Source organism: Chelonia mydas, chromosome 2 (genome assembly GCF_015237465.2).
Source record: "Chelonia mydas isolate rCheMyd1 chromosome 2, rCheMyd1.pri.v2, whole genome shotgun sequence".
NCBI lineage: Eukaryota > Metazoa > Chordata > Testudines > Cheloniidae > Chelonia > Chelonia mydas.
Genome location: NC_057850.1, coordinates 12,363,850 through 12,382,174, shown reverse-complemented (window position 1 = coordinate 12,382,174; position 18,325 = coordinate 12,363,850). Strand labels below are relative to the sequence as shown.

General features: G+C 42.6%; 1 protein-coding gene across 1 annotated transcript in view; it reads right to left on the bottom strand.

Annotated features, from left to right (window-relative positions):
* FAM135B (family with sequence similarity 135 member B) overlaps window positions 1-18,325 on the bottom strand; it is a 327,919-nt gene that overhangs the window by 103,496 nt on the left and 206,098 nt on the right. Inside the window, exons 4-6 of the mRNA XM_043539051.1 lie at window positions 14,639-14,778; window positions 7,318-7,388; window positions 5,585-5,758 (exon numbers count right to left, since the gene is read on the bottom strand). Of these exons, the coding sequence (XP_043394986.1) occupies window positions 5,585-5,758; window positions 7,318-7,388; window positions 14,639-14,778 (385 nt within the window). The remainder of the gene's footprint in view (window positions 1-5,584; window positions 5,759-7,317; window positions 7,389-14,638; window positions 14,779-18,325) is intronic.

The following is an 18,325-nucleotide window of genomic DNA, read 5'->3' as shown; positions in this document are numbered from 1 at the left end:
AAGGTAACCTCGCTGGCACCTGACCAAAATGACCAATGAGGAGACAAGATACTTTCAAAAGCTGGGAGGAGGGAGAAAAACAAAGGGTCTGTGTCTGTCTGTATGATGCTTTGGCCGGGGACAGAACAGGAATGGAGTCTTAGAACTTAGTAAGTAATCTAGCTAGGTGTGTGTTAGATTATGATTTCTTTAAATGGCTGAGAAAAGAGCTGTGCTGAGTAGAATGACTATCCCTGTCTGTGTGTCTTTTTTGTAACTTAAGGTTTTGCCTAGAGGGATTCTCTGTGTTTTGAATCTAATTACCCTGTAAGGTATCTACCATCCTGATTTTACACAGGTGATTCCTTTACTTCTATTAAAAGTCTTCTTGTAAGAAAACTGAATGCTTTTTCATTGTTCTAAGATCCAAGGGTTTGGGTCTGTGGTCACCTATGCAAATTGGTGAGGATTTTTACCAAACCTTTACCAGGAAGTGGGGTGCAAGGTTTGGGAGGATTTTGGGGGGGAAAGATGTGTCCAAACTACGTTTCCCAGTAAACCCAGATAAAGTTTGGTGGTGGCAGTGGAAATCCAAGGGTAAAATTAATTTGTACCTGGGGGAAGTTTTAACCTAAGCTGGTAAAAGTAAGCTTAGGAGGTTTTCATGCAGGTCCCCACATCTGTACCCTAGAGTTCAGAGTGGGGAAGGAACCTTGACAGCTGTAAAGTGCCAGTGTAGACAAGCCCTAAGATGGCATTGGGAAAAGGTGTGCATTACAATAAAGTGCTCTGAAGATGTAAAGGATATAAAGTGGGTCAAACCCTAACAGCCTGTTTGTTTTGACATGGACAAATCTCCCACTGAAGGCACTGGGAGTTTTGCCTGAGTGCGGGTTACGAGATTTCTCCTCTAACTATGATTTTAAGAGGCATGTGTGGGTGGGTGTGTGGGCAGTGGTGCTTTTGACTGAGGAAAAAATCTCCATTATAATATAAACAAGAGAGAACACGATTGCCAGCTGCATTCAGGGAAGGCTCTCCGCGCTGATTTAGATTCATTTAAAGGGTTGCTTGTTTGTATTAATTGGGTTACAAATGTTTTCAAATGGATTCCTGGAACTGCTGAATATAAGACTGAAGTTCATGCTGCCAGCCCTTGAATTGGATTCTGCATAGTGCCAAAGGCTGCACTGCTTTTATCAGTCCTGTTTTTATGGACAATGGCAATTCGACAAGGAATCATGACTCTCAAATGCCTAGAGAGCGCCTGGAAGTTTTAAAATAGAAATCACTTGAAGTTCCTGGATGAACTTTCATTAGAAGGCAAGTCAACCTAAGCTGAACATAGAGGGTCTGGCCTTCTAGTGCACTCAGGGAAGGATTTGACAATCAATAGTTCAGACACTCATGTCAGAGACTATTTGCACGTTGCAGTTTTGTCTTATACAGAGTGGCATGTGCTTCCTTCTGTTTAGAGAAAGCAGCACAAAGGATGTCATCATCCAATAAAGCAGGTTTAGTTTCCTGCTCCTAGTTTCCCTACAAAAACTGTGCGTATTTTAAAAGTTTTGTGTTGTTGTCCCAACACATTTTATCTCCTTCAGCAAAGATACCCATCTCCCTTCCCAGATGGAATTATCTTCTTTCCATTGTGCGACTGCTGAGGAATCAGGTCCCAGGAAGCACAGCCCTTTGCTTTCCAGCATCCTGGAGCATGTAACTCAAGTCCTGCTTTACATTCCCCACAGACATCTTACTTCGTTCATGTTGCTCCTGGAATAGCAGTTGGCGGAAGGATTCAGCACCAATTACTAGGGGAGCCAAAGGGTTCAGGGGCGGAGGGAAAGGAGTTTGAAGCCCCTACTGTTTGAGAGTAGTGGTGTGGCAGGCCTTGTCATTGATGGGAAGTGTTTGGCTGCTGGGGGAAGCAGGAGTGGGAGCAGAGACGTGCTGCAGGCTGGGGCAATGGACACAAACCCCCCAAGAGCACAATATTCCTATCGTACTGCGTTTCTTCTTGCATCTACATCACAAGTATTAGGCCCGCCCCCTGCTGTTTCACTCTCTCCTATTTCCTCAGGCGGGTTTTAACTAGCCAGGTTAGTTTCAATGTTGAATTGGGAGATTGTAACCAGCTCCTGGCTCAGCTCCCTAAAGACAAAAGAAGAACTAAAAGCAGCTCATATCTGTCTCTAGAGCTGCTGAGTGAGGAAGCCAGGGAGAAGTGCCAGCTGCTCTTTAAAGCACCCGCCTAGCCCTCTTTCTGCAGTGACACTTAAGAGGGAAACTGATGCTTAGCTTTAGAAAGCCAAGTGCGGAGTGTGTTTAAGGCCTCACAGGATCATACTGTGCATCTCCACTGTCCCAGATTCCAGACCTCAGTTTGCTTCCATTGCTTATAAACCTGGGGTTACTGCATCTTCATTACCAACGTTTATTTACATCTGAAATGCTGAATCATAAACTTGAGGCTAGAAAACAATACTTGGAGTGCCAATGAATTCAATCCCACATGCTTTTGGTAACACAGCTGGAATTTCAGAGTATCGGGTCTGCTGCAGTAACTAATAAATCAGCTGTTCACTGTGTCAAAACTGAGCTGCTAATTGTATTGTACTCCACAGTTATGCTTAAAACTATCTGGGCTGGCCATGTAGCTGAGATTCTGACTGTGCAATCTTTGCCTTCACCAACCATGGTGATGAGAGATAACGGAAGAGGTAATATGGTAATAAGGCAGTGTTTAACCTTAAATATCCTATCAGTTAGGCAAACAGTGATCCTTGTTAGAAAGGATTAAATAGGCTCTGTTGACTCACTGATACAGGTCACATTTCCCTATTTAAATGTAAGTGAGATTGGGATAGCTCTTTGTGGAGAGGATCTAGGGTGTGGGCAGAACAGTCCTGAGGGAGGAACCATAGTAACAGCCACATCTGGGAAGAAAGTCTGAACTGATATTTATACAAATGTATTGTTGTTTCCTTCATTAATGTAGCCAGGCTCCAAGATGGGGATGAGCTTGGACTGGACAAAGCAAGATTGGAAGAATGAGAATTTCCATTGCTCTACAGATAAACAATGTGTAATGAATACACAGACACAGACACTGAAAAGGACAGGTGACTGATTCAGAGCAATCTAGATTGCATGGTAACTGAGCGCAAGCAAACAATGCGTTTTAATATGGCTGGATGTAAACATAGCCATCTAGGAACAAAGAACATAGGCCATACTTCCAGGAAGAGGGACTCTATCCTGGGAAGTAGTGACTCTGAAAAAGATTTTGGAGTCGTGGTGGCTAACCGGCTGAACATGAGGTCCCAGTGTGACACTGTGACCATAAGAGCTAATGCGATCCTGGGATGCACAAATAGGTGAATCTTGAGTAGGAGAAGAGAGGTTATTTTACCTCTGTATTTGGCTCTGGTGCGACCACTGCTGGAATACCGGTTCTGGTGCCCACAATTCAAGAAGGATGTTAATAAATTGGAGAGGATTCAGAGAAGAGCCATGAGAATGATTAAAGGATTAGAAAATATGCTGTATAGTGCTACGCTACATAGATCGAGCTCCTTGAGTCTAACAAAGAGAAAGTTAAGAGGTGACTTGATTACAGTCTATAAGTACCTACATGGGGAAAAAAATATTTAATAATGGGGTCGTCAGTCTAGCAGAGAAAGTATAACATGATCCAATGGCTAGAAGTTGAACCTAGAAAATTAAGACATAAAATAAGGGTAAATTTTTAACAGTGAGCATAATTAACCACTGGAACAATTTACCAAGGCTTGTGGTGGATTCTCCATTACTGACAATTTTTAAAGCAAGATTTTCTAAAAAGATCTGCTTCTAGGAATTGTTTTGGGGAAGTTCTCTGACCTGTGATATTCAGGAGGTCAGACTAGATGATCGCAATGGTCCTATCTGGCCTTAGAATCTATGAATCTACATTAAAGCAGTTTAAGATTCCCAGGAAACTAAAATATGATGAAACACCAAAGACTACCACACACTGATTTTTTCTTTTTGTAGTCTGCAAATTAATAGCTTTGCTTTTAGCTTAATATACTCTGACAAGATAGGGAATTTATTATCAGAAAGTTACTGACGCTTTGCAAAAACAAGGTCTTATTGTTAGATCAAAGCTCTTACAATTAAGCCTTTTTCTTTGTGATCCCAGCAAACACAGCAAAGATAAGTGTGCATACACACAAAGGCTCTGGACTTGGAGAAAAGAATACTGGTTTTAATAGGCTGGTTTTGTTTGAGAATGCATGGCACAGAAGTTGCTTTTATGCTATTTATTTTACCCTGTTTTATGGTTAGTGAATTTATGATATATTAATATTTAAGTTTCTGGATGTTTATCAAGAGGTAGATAAATCCACAATATTGCACTTTCAGATTATCAGTATTATTAACTGAACCAAACGAGACCATATATTGTATTGTCGAAAAATTATTTCCATTCCACTGCATGAAATCAAAACACTCTTTTCTTCATAAACATCCACAAATATCACATTTTAAAGCTTAAATAGTAACCCAGCTATAGATCAGTTGCCTATCATACTGTTTATGTCTCATAGTAATAATACTTTACACTTCTCTAGCCCCTTTCCTTAGAGGATAACAAAACACTTTATAAACAATAATTAAGCCTAACAACTGGAGCTGGTTGGCAATATTTTTACAAAATGGCGGTGGGGGGTGAGTTGCTGATAATGCCAATTTATCGAAACTCAAACTGTCTGCGGGAAAGGGTCAGCTCCCAAGAATTCCCCAGCAAACCAAAAAAAAATGTTTTGAAATTGTTGAAATGTCACATTACAATATTTGCTGAAATGAAAAATAATGGGTTTCAATTTAATCAATTAACCTTTTAAAAGGAAATTTAACGCATAGTAAAAGAAGGTCAAAATCAAAACAAAACATTTCAGTTGACCCAAACCAATAGGTTTGTCAGCTCATGAAAATTTGAGATTTCATATTTTTCTCCTGACTCAGGATGAGAAAATATGTCTCGAAATCTTGAAAATCCTCTCAGGAGAAGAAAGCCATTTCCTCCCCCCCACACACACCCCATAGCTATTAGTTTTGCCAACATCTCCCTGTGCCCCATTATGCTCCTCTATACATGGGCAGAACACTATCAGGTGGGAGAACTGAGAACATATACTGCACATTATAAAGTCAACGTACACCAATACTTACGTACCTCGCAGCAGTATCTCAGTCTAGGGAGAAATGACAATAACTCACATCTGTCCATCTAAGGGACTTATATGCCTCCCACGCTGCCTTATCTAAGCGTCTCACAATCTTCCATGAGTTTATCCTCATATCATCCCTGTCAAGTGGGGTCGTGCTATTATCCCTATTTTAGGGAGGGGAACTAGGGCACAGAGAGATGAAGTGATTTGCCCAAGGACACTCAGGAAGTCTGTGGCAGAGCCAAGATTTGAACCCAGACTTCCGGAATCCCAGTCCAGGACTAGAAGAACAAGTCCATCCTTCTGCTCTAAAGCAAGGGCTGCTACTATCAGATGGGTGAACATTGTCATAAGAACTGTACCACAACTGCCATTTCTCTGCTCTTTACCTGATCAGTGGCTGGTGTAACGCTACCAGTGAGGCATGCACTGTAACAGATATCACTGACAGGTGGAAATAGTCAAACATGACAGGAACATGGTGGTGCAAGCCTCTTCTTGGATGGAAGTGAAGACCCAAAGTACGGCTGCTTATCAAAGGGATCGCTGGAATGTCTCTCAACCTGAAAGGAGAGATTTACAAGGGTTAGTGAAATCTTAAGTTGTCACAGTCCACAACGGCATTAAAGGCAGCAGACTGGGAGACTGCATGAGCTGAATTTTTATCACTTCATGGTGACAGTGTCAGCTACCGGAGCATTTACTCAGCTGATGCTTATCTCATAATTGTACTTGCAAGTAGCAGGGATGTAAATATTATTACCCTACAGTGAAAAACAGATATGACAGAATGCAAGAGCCCCATCCTGGGTCTGCCAGACAAGCAGCAATCTCCTTCCTGTACACCACTCCTGTACACTCACACTAGGGGAAAGCTTTAGGGTAGTAGGGGAGAAGTGCAGGTAGCAGGTTGCCCGGCGAATTCAAATTTCAGCACTCAGAATTTCGCACTAATCTGGATGTGTAGCACCAGACAGTCTGCTTTGCCTCAGGGGAATGGCAACAGTGAAAGAGCAGACCTGTTACTGGAGGGTTTTAAAGACCACTCAGAGCATCCTTGGATGAACAGAGTCGTTTCATTGAGACTTGTATAACTGTCCCTACCAAAATATCACGATAGAAACTTTTCTTTAGAAAAGGCCTGGTGAACAATTGTTCAGATTACAACAATAGTAAAGTGAAATAAATGCACTAGACTATTTCTGATGAATTGCAGTTCGTTTCTCCTCCAGGCCCTCCCCGCAGCCCTGATATGTTAAAGCACTGCCCCCCACCCCCAGCCTGCGATAACACAGCTCGTTTCATCTACACCATACAGAAGCTAAATGGAAATGGCACACTGAGCTCCGCTGTAAGTGCCTTGTGGGGCAGTGTATAAAGTGACTTGGGGCCAAATTAAGTTTGAAGCCCAACTCCAAGGAGCTCACTGTGGACCTCATCTAACTTCTGCTGAAGTCACTGGAAGACTTTTCAATGACCTCAGTAGGCCCTGAGAGGCTTCTTCAAGCACAGCTACAAGTGTAGTTTGGCAAGTCCGGTGAAATAGGAGTAATGCAAAGCTTCTGTATCCAGGGCTGATCCTCTTCCCATTTAAGTTAATGGCAAAACTCTCATTGATTTTAGTGGGATAGGATCAGGCTCTTAGCCCATACACACAGAGGATGAGATTTTCCAACCGTACTCAGCCTTGACCTAACTCTGGCCCTGACTCAGAAAAGCACTAGACATCTGCTTAAGTTCATCCTTATCCAGGACAACGCTGAAGCATGTCCGGAAAAGCAATGCTTTCCCAAATCGCGGCCCCTGGTCCCACTGAGTGAATGGGAAAACTCCTGTTGACTGTCATGGTAGCAGAGTTAGAGGAGTGCCAAGCACCTCTGAAAATTCCACCCTTAAAATAGAAAACCTCTTACTGCAATGGGAGCGATAAGAAAAATGCCCTTGGTGGGGGAGAGGTATGAGGGAAGGGAGGAAGAGGAATGGGCAGCCACCTCTGCAAGGGAGACAGAAGCCAAATCAGAGCTCTCCAGTTTCCGAAAGACCCTTTTACTTTCACTGAATTCATGTTACACGAAGACAGAGAGTCCCTACAATATCAATGGGGCTTTAAAACAGTACTCACTGTTGTTCACTATCAGTAAAGTGCAGGTCCAACTTGAGCTGAAAATCTGCTTCGCTTAATGCATCTTCCACCTGCAAAGAACAGAAGGGCTGAGTTACCTGTGTAAGCCAGCTCACACAAAACCCAAGCGCAAAGCAATATTTTTGTCTGACAAAGAGAGTGCAAAGAAATGCAGGAGCGGTGTGAGAAAGCTGCTGAAGTGCATACATAGAACATCTGGGCAATATAACTGGTCAGCTACAGCAGGATTCAGAGCAAACTGTCCGGCTTTAGACATACAAACACACCGTTGCTCTGAAATGAGACTAAGTTTTGATGGCGTTAGCAGCAAGCAAACTTTCACCGAATGGAACGTGCTTCAGAATGCAGAAGGAACACACATTATAAACTTTGCGGCCGGCTTTCAAACAGCTTCAGAGGTGTTCAGAGCAGGGCTGTTCAGTCATAAGGTTTTGGCTCATCTCTACTCAAAAAAGTATGTAAAACAGGTATCGGCAACCCTTGGCATGCGGACCGTCAGGGAAATCCGCTGGAGGGCTGGGACGGTTTGTTTACCTGCAGCATGCACAGGTTCGGCTGATCGCAGCTCCCACTGGCCACAGTTCGCCGTTCCAGGCCAATGGGGGCTGCGGGAAGCAGCCTGAGCCAAGGGATGTGCTGGCTGCCGCTTCCCGCAACCCTCATTGGCCTGGAATGGTGAACTACGGCCAGTGGGAGCTGTAAACAGCCGAACCTGCAGATGCTGCAGGTTAACAAACTGTCCCGGCCTGTCAGAGGATTTCCCTGACGGGCCGTGTGCCAAAGGTTGCTGATCCCGGATGTAAAACATACTGGTTCAGACATGTTAATTTCCTATTATTTTACACTCAGAAATTTAAGAAGTTTGGTGACCTATTGTCATTAGTATATAAAATTGATGTTATTTGTATTGTGTAATGCCCAGGAGCCATAGTCATGAACCAGGACCCCACTGTGCTAAGTGCTGTACCAAACAGAGAACAAAAAGTCAGTCCCTCACCCAACGAGCTGACAATCTAAATAAACCACAGAAATTAGAGACGGAAAAGTCCTATTAGCTCATCTAGTCCAAACTCTGCCCGTGAAAGATTGTTCCACTGTGACAGACTGTACGCTCATGTTCATCCTTTTTACAAGACTATGATAATTTTTTGTACAAAATATGCCTTGTGAGGTATAATTTGAAAACTCATAATTCGCTGAACATTACTGTCCTGGTGAAATGTGTATGCCAGCATTGTACGTAAAGTTATAAAATTCTTTTGTATGATGTCAGTAAGGCATATTTTAAATCTAAGGAAGCAGCCCAGACCAGTTCCTCAGAGACAAAGAGCTAGCCAGCACCTCAGCCAGGTGTCAGCATAGTCAAAAAGACTGTCACCAGATTAAGCGGCCATTCTTTGGCAGGAAGAAGGGTGTGAGTGAGAAATTTACATCTTGGCAGACAGACTTGCTGTCACCTGAACCCCAGCTGGAGATGATTCTCAAAGAGAAGAAATGCTAAAAGAAGGGAGAACAGAGGACTCAAATCACCTCTCTCCCTTCATCTCTACTCACGGCATCAACAATGTTTAAAAGAGAAAGGAGGGAATTGAACTGCGGGAGGGGTCCTGGTTGAAAAATCCAGTCAGACTGCTGTGAAAAAATGGTGAGAGAAATCCTATTGCTTTAAGTCCACTTAGCTTGTTAAATCAGGTATTAGTTTGTCTTTTCTCTTTTATTTCTTTGTAACCAATTCTGATTTTTGTGCCTCATTACTTGTAATCCCTTAAAATCTATCTTTCTGTAGTTAATAAACTTGTTTTATTGTTTTAACTAAGCTAGTATATTTGGACTGAACCAGTGGAGGGAACCTCCAATGGTTTGGGAACCTCCATTAGCTATAATAGGGTTTGTGCATATCATTTTCTATTAATGAAATGACAGAGTTTATAGGAGCTTGTATTGTCCAAGAGGGAGCTGGGCAGTACAAGATGCACATTTCTGGGGACAAGTCTGGGACTGAGCATTTGCTGGTGTCACTCTGCACTATAATTCAGGAGTAACTAGCTAGAGCACTCATATCATTCAGACTGGAGGGATGCTTCATGCTAGAGGCTGTTTATGAACAGGCCAGGAGTGGTTGTTCTCACAGCAAAGCAGTGTAAAAGGCAGCCCAGGTTGGAAAATTGACCGGACACAGCTGTTCAACAGTCCAAATTGAGGAATGTCATACCCACCCAGAACATTTGTAGTGTTTTATCTCCTCCAAGTTTAGATGTTCCAAGTAATGGAAAGCTCAACTTGCTCTTCAGGAGATTATTAGTCTGAATTTTATTGTGAATTTACTGAGAGCAAGGATTAGTTTTCCTTCTCCATTCATATAGAACTATGGTGGTTCTCAATCAATAATTACTGTAGAGTCCAATTACTGACAAAACAATCATAAATTAAATAGTTAATTATGAGGTAGTATCTTTTATTGGACCACCTTCCACTGGTGGAAGAGACAACCTACACAGAGCTCTTTAGGTCTGGGAAAGATACTCAGAGCATCACAGCTAAATACAAAGTGGAACACATTGTTTAGCAGAAGGAGTTTACACATGTTGCAAGGCACCATTCAAGACTCTGCAGTCATAGGACAAAGGAGGGTTAGTGGGTTACAGAATGTAAACTCAAAAGCTTGTCTCTTTCACAAACAGAAATTGGTCCAATAAAAGATATTACCTCACCTACCTTGTGTCTCTAGTATCTTGGGACCAACATGGCTACAACACTGCAAACAGTTAATCCCTTAGTCTTTATAGTTAACATCCCAATGAGATTAGAAGGGAGTTCATACCCCTCAGAGCCTTTGTTACAGGCTCTCTGAAGACTCAGGAAGAATGGACTTTATCGGTTTGCAATTGGCTCACATTAGGAAGATTTGAGTTGCAAAACATGAGGGGTAAAAAAATTTAAGGAAAGCTTAGATTGTGCAGAATCTGGATGTACTAAGCAGGCCAAATAAATACACCATTTGGGCCAGATCTGGCCTGCAAACGGAGTGTTTGACACCCTCGTCTAATAGAGCTCATCATCAGGAAGTTTTTCCTGATATTTTATTGTTAATAAAAGAATTTGAATTTGTTTTTATGAAAAAGAAAATAAGGTGAGCTGCAAGTTAATTTATATTAACCTTGGAAAGAATGGATCTAGCAGTGCACCATATAGTTTGACACAATTAAAGCCAATCGAAATACATGCTAAAAATGAAAGCAGAATCTAATCCTCTAACAATTGTCTGTTTCACTTTTCTCAACCTGCAATGCAATGTTAGTAGAGTTTATAACAATGTCTTACATTTAGTTTTAGTTAACTGAAATACAAGCAGAAATCAGTTCTTCTATTACTAAAATGCAGCTCCTTCTCAGGTACAACACAATGACTGTTTAACAGACCACAGCAATGCAGCACAGAGACTGAAGAAGGTGTTACTGGTTAGTGTACCCTGTCCTCTACTTGAAAGAAAAAGAACTACTCCTCTGTGTATAATAATACATTCTCTGCAATGACATTGCTGTACACCAGCATACTGTAGCATGTACTCAGCTCCTTGCAGCAAAAGGTCTTGTATCAGTAACCCACTAAAGACATTTCAAAGGCACCAGACCTACACAGATATGCATGAATTATATGATACCTGGTCTAACATTTGCTTTAACTACATCTTGCAAAGGTGAAACAACATATTTTATGTGCATGCGTGTGTGTGTTGGGGGGGGGGGGGGAATTAGAATTCAAGGAGTTAGCGTTGTCATAATGATCAAAGTAAAGGTACTTAAACCCTCCCAAAGTAATCTGTTATTTTGCAGTGCAGCATATGATAGCTCTTGGTGGGACCTGAGATGACGAAATTCCAGCCTCTACATATTGAATATTTGTCTTGAAATACCTGCAAGCATGTTTATCAAAACAAGACTTTTTTTAAAAAAAGCGTATTGTTGTTACTAAAACTCAAGTCACAGTCACTGCTGGATACAAAGGAAATAATTATTACACAGCAAAGCTCTTGGAATTGTAGTCTGCGTTTGAACTAGGGATTCAATCCACGGACTGTGCCTGAGACAGATCAAGTCCCATCCACCAAGTGTGGATGGAATTTGGCATCTGATTTTAAGAGATGTTGAGCACCTGCTACTCCCATTGAAATCAGCAAGAGTTACCAGAAGAATGAGAACTTACAAGATAAGATACTACAAAGTGCTCTCCATTCAATGGAATATTTTCATTTCAATTTTCCCAATGCAAAAAATGAAAAAAAAAATTCAGCAAATCAAAATATTCCTATGGGAAATTTCAATTCTGCAGACACTGCATTTATTCCAATAGAAAAGTCCTGACCAGCTCTACATCAATATAACCCCATTGACTACAACAGGCTTTAGATCAGATTCTTTCTCCAGTGTAAATGAGGTCAGAATCAGGCTCAAGGGGTTCTAGTGTAGCCTTTCCCTACAACAGCCCAACTGTTTCCCACAACTCCCAGCCATGATGGTTGGCACTAAAGATACAGTGGAGGGGCAAATGTGGCACACAGCAGGGAACAGCAAGGATTAAATGGCTTCTCCTCACTATGTGATGTGACGTGCACATGACTAGCTCTGGAGTTAGCAATGAGACCTGAAACAGGGAGAGCCTATTTGAAATGTCTTTTCCACCCTGATGACTTTAGATACCTCCAAACCACCTAAATACCTTCAAAAATCTGGGCCTTGGGGCCTTTATCCAGGGATAGGCTTTCCTTTCACATGAATAATCTGTTGATCATGCCCTCAAGTTTTAGTGGAACACAGTTGCTTTGGAATTCTATATAAACACTTAGGTGTATATTCTCCTCTGGAAGACATCTTTAAAAGGCAGCTTACAATTCAAAAAAGTAAGCCAATGGAAATTCTATTTCCCTATGGCCAATTTGAGCATTGGTGCTGCGTGCCCCCAATACGCAGGTTGAGAGAACAGAACCAGCTAAAAATTGACTGTAGGGAATCCCAGATTCATGTCGGGTAGCTCTACTCTACCATCTCACCCCAGAATGCATCATTCAGTCCTATCACCATTTACTGAAGAGCATGGAACCAACTTTTTATTATCAATAACAACATAATGTATTAATTATTATTATTATGTAAAAAGAAATTGAAAACCATGAGAAAATAAATTAGGCTCCTTTGTAACCCTGTGGGCTTATTCTACCTCACACCATAATTTCCAATAAAATCAAAGAATGATGCATTCTGGGATATTAGAATGAGGCAGAGCCAACTGCCACAACACTAGAGAGTTTTAATGAGGCATATTTAGATGGTGACTGGTGCACTCATTGCTCCTCCAAGCCTCATAATTGGGGGCATCTTCCAGCTACTGCTGGACTCCAGAGTTATTTCCAGCTTTTTAAGTGCAAAGGATATTTAAGCTTCTCTTGGGTTATGTAAACAGATCACAAGGAGAGACTCTACCCAAAATCTACCCAATATTACTGTTTTTTTGTACTGAGTACACTGTTAGCAGCCTATCCTCTAGATGGAATTACTCAAACATCGTTTGGCCTTGCACACAGCTTGTTTATTGGAATATTTTATAAACCAAGCTCCAACAGCCAAAATGCACAGAGGATAGTGACTCAAGCACCCAAGTCGCCCAGTCTGACTTTCTAACTAATTTTATTGGTCATTGATCAGCTCTGTGTCCCGGTGACTCTTCCACCCTTACTCATGCAGAGTAGGACCTTCCTCCACTGCTTGCAAAGCTAGGCGCTACTTGATCGGAGAAAGGCTGGCAGGATGCAGTTCTATCATGTGATAAATAAGCTGTCAAACAAAGGAATGAAAAGTACCAAAGTTTCTGAGTGACAAAGTGATTGTTACTTATTATTTACAGAGTGCCAGCAGTATATCCGGTGACGTGTAAATATGTAAGTCGACATGGGGTCTGATTATTCTTTCATTTACTCCTGAATTGCTCTGGTGTGACTCCAGTGTAGACAACAGAGTTGGTATCTGTGTAAAGCCAGTGTGCGAGTGGCGAATCAGGCCCCTGTCACTTCCCTTAGGAGCTTATTATCTAAACCACGCTCCACACAACGCATCAGGCACAGGGATGAGTTTGAGCTGGTGTGAGGAATCTGGCAGGATCATTTTCATTTTTGGCAGGAAAAACTGTCCCAAATGCTAATGCAGCAGTCAGCATGAAGCCACTCAGCCCAGTGGAAGTCACTGTAACTTGGGGAGAGAGACTGATTAATGACAGATTTTGCATCATGAGGGTAAATTAATTTGCAGCTGAATTTGTTAGAATTGTTTTCTGTCAAATTTCACAATATGTGAAAGGAGGGTATTTTTTCCTTCCTTCACAGTTCATGATTGTCCATTTCTCATATAAACATACATAAAACTAGAAACAAAATGTTTTAGGAGAGAACATAGGAGATCAATCCCACGGTAAGAATAGAGGAGAGGAAGCAGTTCAAATGAGCTTACATTAGGTTTTTCTAGTAGCTTTAACTAAAACAGACCTTATACCATAACTGTTTTTAAAGCTACTTGTACGTTCAGATAAGCCAATGCCAGGACACTGAATCTGCTCCTCTTTGAATTTCAGGATATTAAGAGAAGCAGGGGAGGGGAAGAGGTTGAATTGCCAGTCCCAAACCTAACCTGGGGAATTTATTCCAAATTGTATGCAGGACCAGAAGCGTCTTATTTTCTGAATTTCTGTAAGAGCAGCTGATCTCTTGAAATCTTCATCGTTACTGAGAGCAGGTATGAATGACAGCATTGAATGACAGTCCTTGTACAGAGGCAACATAGGAATGGGGATACCAATCAGACTGTATGTGTAAACAACGTGGGTGGAAGGCACAAAGAACATGCATCTCCACGCTGTGAAAGGATAAAGCAGAATTGCGCAGCCGGCTCTCTAGGGAGCACAGGGATTGCTCCTTCCCTAGTGCCCACAGGGCTCACAAACCATCCAAGAGAGAAGGTGGGGCCATGACCCTGCTCCCCCCAACCTCCCAATAGCAGCCAGCTCTGGGTGTACCAAGTGGGAAAAAAGGTTGTACTAGCCAAAAGGACGCTGCAGACTGCACACTCCCCATGTGCCCCAGGAAGCTCCAAGAGAGATGGAGCAGGTCCTCCAGTGCTGGCTGGAGCACAGATGACATGACCAGCCATCAGTTTCAACTCTGTTCTAGAATCCAGTTGAAAGCCTGACATCTGGATACCACCTGCACATTATAACAGAAAAGTATCCATTTTATTCACATCCAATGAAAACTCACCCTCTCGCCATCTAGGAGTAAGTGGACCCTGAAGTTCATCGATTCGTTAATAACAATCTCTTCGTTCCTGTATAAGATCTGAAATATTCTACTGTGCACGCTGTTCTCATGAACGCAGGCTGAAGAGAGGCTAGAGTCACCTGCACAAAACACAGACAGAGCATGGCTTTGGATTTTTGCAAAGAGATCGTTTTCTAGCTTACATTTCAGCTTCCAGGATTAATTAGGCCCATTGTATTTATATTTGTAATTACACACTCGCATTCCTAATAATTAATGTTAATGGAGCATAATGTTGTTGCAGGATAATGGTCCCCTGCTGAGGCATTTAAAGAAAACAAAGCTGCAGCAGGCAGGCTGCTTTTTAAAGGAGGACACTGACATTGTTTCTAATGATGGAGATGCCCTGTAAGGTTCTCCTGAGAGACTTAGGATACTTAAGCAGCTCATCAGAACCCTATCCAAGTGACTTGGAATCTGTAAAATTTGTCTGGGTACCTTCTGAGAAAGCAGATACATCCATGGAATACTATGGCTGGGGCAGAAATGCCAGTTCAGCTGTCCCCTTTTTGCTCCAGGCTAAAACATAGAAGTGCAATGACACCACAAAATAAGAACACAATGAAAGGAAAAGATGTCTACACTTTTCCTAACCTCCACAAATTCTGTGGAATCCTTGGAACACTGAGCATATGACAGCTGCCCTCTTGGGTGACGCACCGGGAACCTGCAGAGCTAAAAGCATGAGTTGCTACAGTTTGAGGTAAAGATGCTCTCTAGTTAGGGCTATAACAGACTCACATCTAAGTAACAGACTGACTTAGCAGTCTATAGGGCCAGCACGCCCACTCGCTGATCGAAGGGTCTCTGGTGTTCAGAGACGTTCAAGGTTGTATCATAATTTTGTATCAGTATCCTCTAGTCATTATACTTCTATTGCTTAGGTGCAACAACGTCCCTGCAAACGTTCCTCCCATCCAGCCCTACTCAAATCCATTCTGTGACAATGTGAATTTTAAAAACATGATTCTTGAGCACAGGACTGGCCCTATAGGTTTTGTCACCTAGGGTAGAAAACATTTTCAATGCCCCATCCCTAACCCCGCTCAAAATGCACAAGCAAAAGCAATAAAAACATCTGTCAAGAAAAAACAAGTGGACCAAACCCCCCCCCCAAGGATTTGGCACCCCTGAACATTGGTGCCCAGGGTAGCCACCCTGATTGCCCACCCCGAAGGTCACCCCAGCTCACATAAGTTCTGACTGGTGGTTTTCTGGAATATTATATTATTATTATTATTTATTTGTATTAGCAGCGTGCTTAGAAGGCCCAGTCACAGGCCAGGACCCCATTGTGCTAGGAACTGTACAAAATTATCCCCATTGCTTCAAAGAATTTACAATCTAATTCAACAACTCTCCTGGCTTTCAAGCGAGTCTACTTAAAAGGTGCAGAAGTTTTGCTCCTGTAAAGAGAGGCAGAATTGAAAAACCTAAGTCTCTTCTCCCTATTCTGGAAAGCACCCAGGCGTGTGCTTTTATGAACAGGAAAGGAGTTAAGCAAGAGTTTGAAATGCTTTCCTGAACTGGGACCTTTGTGCAGATGCTTTGTACTCATCACAGCTGCCAAATGAACAGAGCAGGCAACACTATGTCATTTGCAAACCCAAGGCTACAACTGCACCCATGCAAGCCGGGAGGTCTGAGGGAGCACTGGTTTGTGAAACTCCAAAAGGACGTGGCACTGAGTGAATTCTGCTGAATGGAACACTGTTGATTTACTTCTCTCCAGTGGGTGGAAAATGTGTATACAATGTGCAGTCCATATCTCTGGCTACTACTATAGGGGGGCAGCATGGAGTATTTCCTATTCTCAATTTTATTTGCAAAAATTAAAATAAAAAGGGGGGAGTGGTATGGGAACTCCCTAAAAGCTAAGCATGTTGCCAGCCAGATAGGCAAATGGTACTACAGCATAATAATCTTCATTGACTATTTATTTAGCACCAGTCTGTTTGGCCTGTACCACATACATAAATAAAGACAGCCCCACTGCCAAAATGTTTACTATCTAAAAGGGTTTAAGGAGGAATATGAGTTATATACAGATCAGACCAAGTTCATTATTTACCAGGTCCATCTGGCTGAAACTTCAAACTACATACAAGTCAGTTTTCCTAACTCTGATTTTTATCAAGCACACTTGGGAATATACAAATTATTTCCTCTACCCAATGTCTTCCCATCAGGTACCCTGGACAGCTGTTGCTCATAAGTGTGGATAATATAAAAAAAAACATATTTACTTTCTTGCACTACAGCTGTTCCAATAGAATGCTTGAGCCAGATGAACTCTTCAAAGGCATGCAGTCATATTTATTTTAATTTAAACCTCATCATTTTAGAGATACCTGGAAAATTATATTACAGACATAATGTATTCTTATTCCTATCTGACAGACAAAAGGGCTTTGCTGTTATTTGATTTGGATATTGATATACTGGTTCTCTTCGGAGATGGAAAGTTTAATGTAATTTTCATTTCAAACACATTCCTTCCCAGACCACTGCTAGTGGATAATTGGTTTAGAAGTTAGATTTGCATGGCGGCATTAGCTCCACCGTTTTTATTGTGAAGGTCGAAGTCAAAGACAGCCAACAATGCCTAAGATTCTATACAATAAGCTGAATGGATCCAATGCCTCAGGACAATGTTCCATTCAGCTTTGAAATTCAACATGCCCTATGTTCACAGAGATCAGCATTCCCAGAGGGCTGCAGGGTTTCAGAGAGGAGAGTTACAATGAACTGGCAGACTAATCCCACAAGATGCTGAGCACCATCCACTCCCAACCTACTTCAGCGACTGCAGCCTTCGGCTCTGCATCCAGCCCCATTCCAAAAAGTCACTATGCCAGAGTGTGATAGGAGTCCCCGTCGAGCAGTGTGTGGTGGCGTGCAGAATGCTCCGCCATGCTGTACGGGATGCTGGCATCCTGTCCCAGATAGATACAGCAGAATGGCAGCATCACTGCTGTATCAAGGGCCCTCCACGTTGATGCTATATAACTATAAGAGTTTAGGCAGAAGACATGCATGCTGTTTTAAAGGTGAACTGAAAGCCAGTCCAGCCCCTTGGGGTCCTTTATTTCTCCTGCTAGTATAGATGACATGAAACAGTTCAAGCATTATAAAGAACACAGCTCCTATTCTGTTGAGATGTTGGCAATCCTATCATTAGTGCCGAACATAGAAAATCAAGGGGCCTTAACTAGGGTTGCCAACTTTCCAATTGCACAAAACCAAATACCCCTGCCCTGCCCCATCCCCTCTCTGAGGCCCCACCCCAACTTGCTCCACCCCCTCCCTCTGCCACTTGCTCTCCCCCACCCTCACTCACTTTCACCGGGCTGCGGCAGGGGGTTGGGATGCAGGAGGAAGTAAGGGCTCCGGCTGCAGGCTCTGGGGTAGGGCCAGAAATTAGGGGTTCAGGGGGGACTCCAGGCTGGGGCAGAGGGTTGGGGTGTTGTGGGGGGTGTGGGCTCCAGGAGGGAGTTTGGGTGTGGGAGGGGAATCCAGACTGCGGGAGATGGTTGGGGTGCAAGGCAGCCAGGGAGGCTTGCTGCAGTGCCCGGCCAATGGGAGCTGCAGAGCCAGCACTAGGGGCGTAGACAGAGCACGGAGCCT